The sequence below is a fragment of the Gopherus flavomarginatus genome, chromosome 1 (genome assembly GCF_025201925.1).
Source record: "Gopherus flavomarginatus isolate rGopFla2 chromosome 1, rGopFla2.mat.asm, whole genome shotgun sequence".
Classification (NCBI taxonomy): Eukaryota; Metazoa; Chordata; order Testudines; family Testudinidae; genus Gopherus; species Gopherus flavomarginatus.
Genome location: NC_066617.1, coordinates 7,164,915 through 7,175,076, shown reverse-complemented (window position 1 = coordinate 7,175,076; position 10,162 = coordinate 7,164,915). Strand labels below are relative to the sequence as shown.

Here is a 10,162-nt window from a genome sequence, read left to right as displayed (position 1 = left end):
CCTCGAAGGAAGAGCTGAAGAACATATCTTCTTATCCTCTTATTGTCTTTGAGGATTCGTATGTTTTGCATCTTAGCTTAACTGTGTCATATGATTAGGCAGGTGCTTTTGTTTTGTTTTCCGGGGGGAGAGGGGTGGAATAGATTTCTGTAGAGTTTTCTGGTTTTTAAATTTTGATTCAATAAAAAGCAAATGATGCAGCATGGCTGAGTATTGTTTTAATTGACTTTATTTTTTTAAGGGCTAACAGAAAAATCAGTGCGGGGAGTAATAGTGTGCGGCAGTAACTGCAGAGCCAGGGTATCAAAACGGACCTTGACTGGGACTTTGCTCCAGCTCTACAGTATAGCAGGGGAATTGATAGTGAGTGTGGGGAGAGGATGGTGAGTGTGGGGACAGGACTGTTCTCTGTTAGCATTTTAAAACAAATACAGCACAGGCATGATCAGTGCAAGCTTTGCCCACCCTGTGCCTCAGCCCTAAACGATAGCAACCTCTTTTTATGGATGAGAGAAGGAGTTAATTCTCTGATATTTGTGAGATGTGGGCTTGTCCATTAAGAACTGAGCCCATCCGGCTTGCACCATGCGGGCTACCACACTTAATGACTCTCGGCCTTTGCCAGCCTGCCCTGACTTTGAACCAGCGGAGTAGAGGATCTAGCCAGCTCTCGGGTCTGTTAGAGAGCAGGGCTCCAGTCTTACTCCCTTGAGGCCCAATGGGACCAAGCTCAGTCCTTTACGTATGTTTTAGATGGTGAGTGGCTCATTGTAGATCAAAAACTAGCACTTTTTTTTTTTTTAAGACTCCCGGTCAGTCCATTGTTAGCCCCTGCATTGTCTCCCAGGACATTGTGTGGACGTCACTCTTCCTTGATACAACAAAGGATACTGTTAAGTGATTGGATTCCAACATAAGTTTCCAGCTGTCATAAAGTCACTTGGAAAACCAGACTGAAAAGACTTGTATCTTGGCATGATCAAGCTCACGTGAGTTGTGTGGAATGAACAATGGACCTGGAACTCACTGTAGCTTGGTTTCTCTTTGCCAGTAGCACTTAAAAGAGTCCTAAGATTTCATGCCCAGTCACTAGAAACAGGAACGACACAGCAAAGAGCAGAATTATTCCTTTTCCTCTGTGACGTTGCATCCCATAATGCTTTATAGAAATATGCTTATGAGTGTAAATATGACATAATTGGAATATGTTTTATGCTAGGTATGCCATGTAACATATCTTTGCAAAGATTATGATCTACTGAATATATTCATCCTATTTGTATGCATGTGTCATTTTTATATCTGAAGTTATGAGCGTTGGCTCTATGCTTGTATTTTAAAGTGTTTCCTGTAGGAAGCACAGAAGGCAGATTTGGTCAACATAGTGTGAAGGGGTTATTCAAGTAATTGGGAGTACTTAACTAGCAATGGACTTTGGGAGATGGCAATCCACACCTGAGCTTTCCTGGGAATGCTCAAACTAACATGTAAACAATGGACATCGGCCTGCAAAAAACAGAATCAGTCATAGACATGCGACGTGCCCAGGTGGCTACAGACTCCATCTTGTTGCTGTGATTTTGCACAGGAGAACAAAGGGGTTTCTGCCCACCAGACAGAGAATATAAAGGCTCTGGAAACCCCTCAATTTTGTCTTCACTGGCTCAGAAGATAGCCTCTCCACTCCAAAGAGATGCCTGAAAGAAACTGGAACAAAGGACAGTAACTGTAGGGGTGTGAGTGATTGCTGGACCCAGACTAGGAAGGAGTCTAGTCTGTGAAAGAAGTTTATTGGAACATCTCTGAGGATGAGATTTACCTGCATTTAGTTTCCTACTGTATTAGGCTTAGACTTGCGTGTTTTTGTTTTATTTTGCTTGTTAATTTACTTTGTTCTGCCTGTTATTACTTGGAACCACTTAAATACTACTTTTTATATTTAATATCACTTTTTACTTATTAATTAACCCAGAGCAAGTAATTATAACCTGGGGGAGAAACAGCTGTGCATATATATCGGTGTTATAGAGGGCGAACAATTTATGAGTTTACCCTGTATAAGCTTTATACAGAGTAAAACTGATTTATTTGGGGGTTGGATCCCATTGGGAACTGGGTGTCTGGGTGCTAGAGACAGGAGCACTTTTTAAGCTGTTTTCAGTTAAGTCTGCAGCTTGTGGAGGATGTGGTTCAGACCTGGGTCTGTTCTGTAGCAGGCTAGCGTGTCTGGCTCAACAAGACAGAGTACTGAAGTCCCAAGCTGCCAGGGAAAATGGGTTGAGAGGTAGTCCCAGCACATCAGCTGGCAGTCCCAAGGGGGTTTCTGTGACCCAACCCATCACATCCCCTCCATGGGCTTCCTAGAATAAGTCATCCCTGTTGCAGTTAAGGATGCAGCATTCTGCAGGATAGAGATGTGTTCAGTCTAAGATGTAAAATGGAGGGGAGATTTCCTGAGGAGGTGCAGGTGAAGGATGGGAGAGACAATAGCGAGGCTGTTCTAGAGGGACACCGAAGAATCTTCTTATCCGTGGAGACAACAGAAGATCTGACAGAGCAATGCCTGTGCTCTTAGGGGAAATGTGCCACCTGCTTTCTTGCTGTGGGTCTAAAACTAGTGGCAGGGATGTCAGCATTATGAGCTGTACTTGTGCAGGCCACCGCATAAGGAAAACAAAGCATTTGCTTTGCTTTGGAGAGATTTTTGGGATGGACTTGAAGTGAATCCATTAAAGTTATCCAAACCCAGATGGAAAAATAACACACTTTTTGTTCATTTGATTTTTTTTATTTAATTGTTTTTAGCTAGTTGAATCACTCACTGGATTCCTCCAGAGATGTAAACTAAGCTCACAGTCTGTCCTGTTTTAATAGGGATGGTCCCGTGTGTACTCCATAATGGTCATCAGTCCCAGCCATGTCTCCTCGGCAGTAGAGATGATCTGGTTGGCAGGCAGTAAGAACCCGTAACTCCCTGTGTCCCGCAGTTCAAAAGTGAAGGAGTATTTAATGCCCTGGTTATAAGTCCAGTCAATGGTTCCACCGCTAGCTTGATCTAGATTCAGGAAACACATCCAAAAGGAAACAAATGATGGCTAGCATTACTAATGGGTGCAGAGAGAAGGGGCCAGTTATAAGGTCATTTTAAATGTCACTGCTGAAAAATACAAGAAGCAAATTGTTGCATGGAATGGGCCCTTGCAACAAGGGGGAGTGTTTGGCTCTCAGTTACTTACACCAAATGAATAAAACAAGAGCTAGGGGCCAACATCACCCTCCATCTTCCAAACTTTGGGAAGGAGGTTTAAACTTCGCCACTGGTCCTTAGATGATGATCTAAAAACCCACAATGCAAGTTCTGTGAACAGCAGGATGGTTTTGATCTGAGCCTTGTGGCACAGGCATATCGCTCAAAGAATAAATTACAGAGGCTACAAAGAGTGGGGAAAGCCCAAGTTCCGTTCTCCTGTCTGACAAAGCATGTGGGTTTCTCCAGCCCACATCACTGGCTAGAACGTGGCATTTACAGTGGAGAAATCAAACTTCAAGCTTAGCTAGGGATGTGGTGGATTTGATTTAGCAATGGAGAGATTGGATGTGTCCTTTTTTCAAAGATGTGTTCTAGCTCAACCGAAAGATATAGGCCGGACGCAGAAATCACTCAGGGCTTATCGACACTACTGCTTACCCCCCGAGCAACGCAAATTACATGGACTTAAAGCTGCACCAGGCAATGTTGGCGGGAGAGCAACTCCTGCCGATATAGCTTCCACCTCTCGTTGAGGTGCAGTAATTACTCCAACAGGAGCGCACTCTCCCATTGACATGGTGTGTCTTCACCATACATGCTACAACAGCGCAGCTGCATCCATGTATCTATGCCAATATAGCGCCGTAGTAAAGACAAACTCTAAGTGAAATTCTAGCAGTGGCCTGTTTATGCACGAGGTCAGACTAGATGACTACAATGCATGGTCCCTTCTGGCCTTCATCTATGAATCCTTCAAAGCTTTTTTTTTTAGACTCTTACTGCAATGGTCAAACAGAGGCACTGTCACACACGCTGCACCATTGGCCAGACGCCTTATGAAGATCAAGTTACCTTACTTTGAAGTACCACTTATTGCCCTCCGTTGAAGGCGAGATGTTGCGTCTGTGTGGTGGCTGTACTAACGTACGGAGACTGCCTGAGTCATGACACCCATCATACCGCCATTGCATTAGTGTGTTCACACAGCACTGATTGAACCCCAAAAATCCTAACCCAGCATGCACTGGGCTCAGTGTGAAAACTAGGATGGACTAGGGTGGCATTTTTTAAAGATGTTCTGACATCCTGGTCAGGTATCTGATGGGGGTGTCCTTGGACTTTACAGGGACCAACGGTCTGATATGTGAGCGACAATGTTCCTAACAGCTGGACAGTGGGGACTGGCTTCCTGGGATGTCTGGCCTAGGAAAAGGCTCTCACGGTGGTTGTACTTTCCTGTAGAGTGACTAAGCTGCGTGGTTCCTCCTCCACCCGCCATGCCTAAAGGGAGCAGGTCATCCCCAGTAACTTACAGATGGTTGTGATGATGCTGCCATATCTGTACCGAGTACCATAGAGAGAAGACAGGGCAGCGACTGCTGCTTTAGCAATATTATCCTGGAGAAAAATGCAAAGGGGAGAAAAATGAGTTAGACACTGGATGTGAGTGGTGTCTGTGCTCAGAGGGAGCGGGGGCAGGATGCAAGACTGGGGCAGGAGAGGTTGGCAGCTTGTTGTATCTTTCCAGGGGGAAGAGATGCAAAGGCTGGAAAAGTAAAGCAGAGTGGCGTTGGGAATATACAACTGACCAGGGCTGAGTGGATCTGTCCTGCAGAAGTCCTCCTGCTTGCCCATCACCCTGGTATTATGGCGTTGCGGGAGCTCCCCTTCTTTCCTCCAGGGACTCTCCCTATGTCTCCCTCCCTCCTGTGGGTACTGGGCACTCCTCCTCCTGCCCAATAGGGAAGGCAGATTATGGCGCCATTTGAACACCAAGTTCAGGTTTGACTGACGTCTCAGTTCTTGAACTAGACAGACGACGTCACCTAGTGCCCCACCTGAGAGACACAGGTCAACTGAACCATATGTGCGCAACTTCAGTGGGGCCCACGACCTCTGGCTCCAAAGCAGAGCAGAGGCACCTGCTACCTGATGTAAAGAAGGATCTCAGTTTGCTTGCAACAGTAGCTGGGCTCTTACCCTCCCTGTAATTCATCTACTAGAGTGCACTATTGATGGCACATGATCAGCCAGTGAGTGCATTACAGCTGTCTTCTGCCTTATGGTAAAATGGGATTTGTTGCCCGTCCTCCATCGTTTCCTAGGCTCTTCCTTCAACTCACCCCTTTGAATGCCCCCCTCTCACCAGCCTAGCTGGGTCGTTGCAGGCTCCAGCCAAGTGCCCTAAATTCTGCAGAGTCATTTGCAAATGGTTCCTCTGACCCTAAGCCCGTTTGTTTTGGTTGCAACGCAGCCACGGAGGGAGAGCAGAGAGGCCTTTGAACCAAAAATGTGTGTGAGCAGAAAAGGGGATGTGATTATGGAGGAGAAACCCATGCGGGGAGAAAATCCACAGCTGGGGTGGAGGGGTTCAAGCCGGCAGCCACCTCACCCTGAGGGTGTGAGGAAGACCCTACCAGTTCCTGGTAATCGGCAGCCTGGGTTCTGGTGTAGCCATAGGGATACATGAGGAGCTGGCTGTAGCTATGGATAGAGATGAAGGCTTTGATGTTCCCATGGCTCTTTACAAAGTCCACGATGGCTTTCACCTCAAGCTCCGAGTTGGCGTAGGGGCCATGGTAAGTCTCAGAACAGGGGTTGCTGCTGGCCCCGGCCCCTGCAAAGGGAAGAGGGTATCTTTGCTTCAGAAACATAGTGGCTCAAAAGGTCAGTAATGGACGGGGCAGGGGGGAGTTATCCATCTCCAGCCAGCACAAACCCAAAGCTCTTTGGGGCAATTAGCTGTTTGGTGGTCTAGGTGGAATGAATTTGGAGGTCTCCTCCCAGTCTCCAGCAGCCAAGTTTTCACATCACCAGTGTAACTAGTTCCTCCCCACCCCCACTGGCAAACCAGAGACCAAGGACTGAATGGGCCATGGAGTCTGAACTAGGGTTGCCAGGCGTCCTGTTTTTGACCGGAATGCCTGGTCGCAGGGCCTGCTCTACCATTTTTGCCTCCCCAAGCAAAAAAAAAAGCCGCCTGGACTGCACCGTCCCAAGAATGGACAGAATGCCGCCCCTTAGCATATGCCGCCCCTTAGCATGTGCTGCCCCAGATACGTGCTTGCTCCTCTGCTACCTGGAGCTGGCCCTGCCTGGTCAAAAAGGGACCCTGGCAGCTCCAGTCGAAACCACCGACCAGGGTGCTAGAAGTCTGGTTGGCGGCGCAGCAGGGCTAAGGCAGGCTCCTTGTCTGCCCTGGCTCTGTGCCTCCCGAAAGTGGCCGGCATGTCTGGCTCCTAGGTGCAAGGGCAGCCATGGGGGTTCTGAGTGGGCATGGGCAGCGCACAGAGCCCCCCTGCCCCTCCACCTCAAAGCCAGACACGCCGGCCACTTCCAGGAGCTGCCTGAGTTAAGTGCTGCCCAGAGCCCACACCCTGCATCCCCTCCTGCATCCTAACCCTGTGCCCCAACCCTGAGCCCCCTCCTGCACCCAAACTCCTTCCCAGAGCCTGCACCCTCTCCTGCACCCCAACCCCCTACACCAGCCCTGAGCCCTGTCCCGCACCCCAAACTCTCTCTTGAAGTCCTTACTCTGCACCTCCTCCCACACCCCAACCCCTGTCCCAGCCCTGAGCCCCCTCCTGCACCACAAAACCTTCATCTCCAGCCCCACCCCATAGCCCCCACTACCAGCTAAATCCCCCACTACCTGCCAGAGCCCCCACCCCTCCTGTACCCCAACCCCCTACACCATCCCTGAGCCTCCTCCTGAACTCCAAACTCTCTCCTAGAGTCCTTACTCTGCACCTCCTCCCACACCGCAAACCCCCGTCCGAGCCCTGAGCCCTCTCCTGCATGCCGGACCCCTCAGCCACAGCCTGGAGCCTCCTCCTACACCCCGAACTCCTCATCCCTTGTCCCACCCCAGAAACCCACACCCCCAGCTGGAGCCTTTACCCCTTCCTGCACCCCAGCCCTCTGCCGCAGCCCGGTGAAAGTGAGCGAGGGTCGGGGAGAGTGAGTGAGAGGGAGGGGAGATGTAGTGAGTGGGGGCGGGACCTTGGAGAAGGGCCAGGGAAGGGGCGGGGCCTGGGGGAAGGGGTGGAGAAAGGCTGTTTGGTTTTGTGTGATTAGAAAATTGGCAACCATAGTCTGAACTCCCCTCTCCCCCTTAGAGGTGGGGTAAAGCACTCCAGGCGAGACTATCCCAGACAGAGGGAGACATGGATTAGGCTGCATGTTCAGTTCCCTTTAGGTTCTTCCAGGCTCTCTCCTGGGAACAAAATTCTCCAGCAATGCCCCAAACGACCCCCACTTTTCTGTTTATCGCCCTCCCCCTGCACTTGGTCCTTACGACCCAATCTCTCCTTGCAGCAGAGGAGAGTGGGCACACGCATGTGGGCTGGTGCTGGAGTCACTCCAAAGCAATAGAAGATGCTCCTTCTGTGTAGGGGCCAGCCCAGGATAAAGCAGTTAACCAGCTGTGGATAGCACGGCCAGGCCTTTTGCTCATTCCTTCCCTGGGCCCAGGGGAGGCCACGTAAATTCTCCCCAGGAGAGGTTAAAGGAAAACTGTACCTCCGAAACCCGCATCCCAGTTCCTGTTGGGATCCACGCCGATGCAGGCTGACCCAGAGTTGATGGACCTGGTCTTACGCCACATGCGGTTCTGGGAGAGGGGAGAATGATTTATCAGGGCGCCAGCCAGGGCCGCACTGCTAACAGCCCTTTCCACAGGGCTGAATGAGGCTAGCGTCTCCCAGGACCGATGGGTCACACCGCACTGGTGGGGAGAAAGTCTGTTCTCTAGACACATAGCAGCCCGAGTCTCCTTTTGCTTACGCTGGAGTGAATCCACTGAAGTCAATGCAGTTACACCAATATAAATGTGTGAGGAGAGCAGTCAATAGGGTGTTAGATTGGGACTCAGGAATCTTGGATTCTGTTCTAGGCTCTGCCATTGATTTGCTGCTTCACCTTGGGCAAATAATTCTCCCTCTCTGTCCACTCCCACCCTTCACCTGCCTTGGCCAAGTCTTCGGTGCAGGTTCCACCTCTCACTATGTGTCTGTACAGCAGCTACCACATTGGTATCCTGATCTTGGTTGATGTCTCTACTGTAATACAGATATCAAACAATAAGGATATGGAGACTCAGGTGCCTACGATCTGGTCTCCCTTAACTTCTCTTGAGTGTACTTGCCTTGTTATAGCTAAATCCAGAGGCTCATGGCAACTACAGGTCAATTTCCTGACCCAGCAAGGTCCAACTGAGTCTTTGACCCACATAGCAAGTTCTTCTCTGTTAGGACTGAAGCAAGCGCTGAGGCCTCCAGTGATGCTCCGTGGCCTTTCACCTTTGTGTGGGCATTGCACAATGTGCCAAGTGTGGAGAAATGGCTCCCATTACGTAGCACTGAAACAGTAGCGTATCAGGACCCAATGCACGGCTCACCAAGCTGCAGGGACCCCTCTTGCCACTCCCCATCCAGCCCCCCGCCTCCCTCCACCTCCGCTCACAAGCTCGTTGCCTGGAAGTCCAGAGCCAGAGATCTGATCACTGTTATAAAGGCCGGCTGAGGCGGCCAAGGAGAAATACCTTGGTGTGGGTGAAAGCAAAGCCGTCGGGATTGGTGACGATTTCCAGGAAGATGTCCAGGTTGTCCAGGATGGAGGTGAGAGAAGGGTCTTTGCCGTAACTATCAACAATCTGAAGAGGGAGGCACAGGCACATTAGTCATTCTGACACTGGGTTTCACTGCATTCATAGGGCCAGAGCCACAGCCTGTGTAAATTAGCTGTCACTTTACACCAGCTGAGAACCTGGCCCATTATCCCTTGCCAGCTGCAGATCATGAAACCCTGCAATTTTGGGGGCTTGTTTCAAGGGAGCAGGCAGCTTATCCCAGCCTTTTCTGGCCTCCATGCACAATTCCTGCCTCTGCTAGGGCCCAACCCTCTCACAGAAGTAGCACCACCGACTTCACCAGCCCTTAGCTGTCGTGACTCTGTCAGGTGAGCCTGGTGCTGCCAGTACATCCCAGCTAGGGTGACCAGATGTCCCAATTTCATAGGGACAGTCCCAATTTTGGGGTCTTTTTCTTATATAGGCTCCTATTACCCTCCACCCCATCCTGATTTTTCACACTTGCTGTCTGGTCACCCTAATCCCAGCTAGTGGGGTCCCATGTCTCTCTTCACCCCTCATTCTGGAATGTGCCATTCTCAGCTGAAACTGCCGGCGGTACCTTCTTTGCAAACCAGACTCCGCTGGCCTGAGTGATCCATTCCCGGGAGTGGATGCCGGTGTCGATCCAAATAGCTGGGCGCTTGGCTCCTCCAGTGCTGAACTGCATGGAAAAGCAAAGATGCAGGGGGTACCATCCTTTAGTACCACGGATCTGAATGCTGCTCAGGTGACCCCTCAGGGAGTCTATACCATGCCAGATGTCTCTGAGCTTCAGAGATCTCCCTCCCCCTTTTTAAATGACATCATACTTAGGAACAGGGAGCTCATATATTCCCAGAGAAGCCATCGTCCATAATGACTAGACCTTATGGCACTTGATAGATACACTGTATTGTATATTTCTTCACTCCTCCCTGAAATGCAGCTGCTTCTGGGATGGAACATAGCAACAGCACTAGACTGTAGTTTATGAAAGGAGGAAAACAATATTTTGGGTGAATTTAAGTCAGCAGAAGGTACCAATTACCCAGGCTGGAATTTAGCCCCAGCACCAGAGTTACTGACTGTACCCCTGCAAAATGTGTTGTGGGAATCTTTAATGACCATACGGGGTCAGGACCACTGCTTTACATCTCATACAAAAGACAGCATCTCCAGCGGCACAACTCCCTCTATGTCATGCCAGGGCATTGGCTTAGCACTGATTCAATGGGAAGAATTGAGTCATACACCTGGCAGAAAAGTGTCCATCAAAAGCTTTTCAACGGAAAATGGGTTTT

The 10,162-nt window shown here is 49.8% G+C and overlaps 1 protein-coding gene across 1 annotated transcript in view; it reads right to left on the bottom strand.

Annotated features, from left to right (window-relative positions):
* Positions 1 to 2,867: 2,867 nt before the first annotated feature.
* LOC127043153 (carboxypeptidase A1-like) overlaps positions 2,868 to 10,162 on the bottom strand; it is a 28,185-nt gene continuing 20,890 nt past the window's right edge. The window contains exons 6-11 of the mRNA XM_050936962.1: positions 9,442 to 9,543; positions 8,793 to 8,903; positions 7,772 to 7,862; positions 5,668 to 5,867; positions 4,564 to 4,648; positions 2,868 to 3,055 (exon numbers count right to left, since the gene is read on the bottom strand). Of these exons, the coding sequence (XP_050792919.1) occupies positions 2,868 to 3,055; positions 4,564 to 4,648; positions 5,668 to 5,867; positions 7,772 to 7,862; positions 8,793 to 8,903; positions 9,442 to 9,543 (777 nt within the window). The remainder of the gene's footprint in view (positions 3,056 to 4,563; positions 4,649 to 5,667; positions 5,868 to 7,771; positions 7,863 to 8,792; positions 8,904 to 9,441; positions 9,544 to 10,162) is intronic.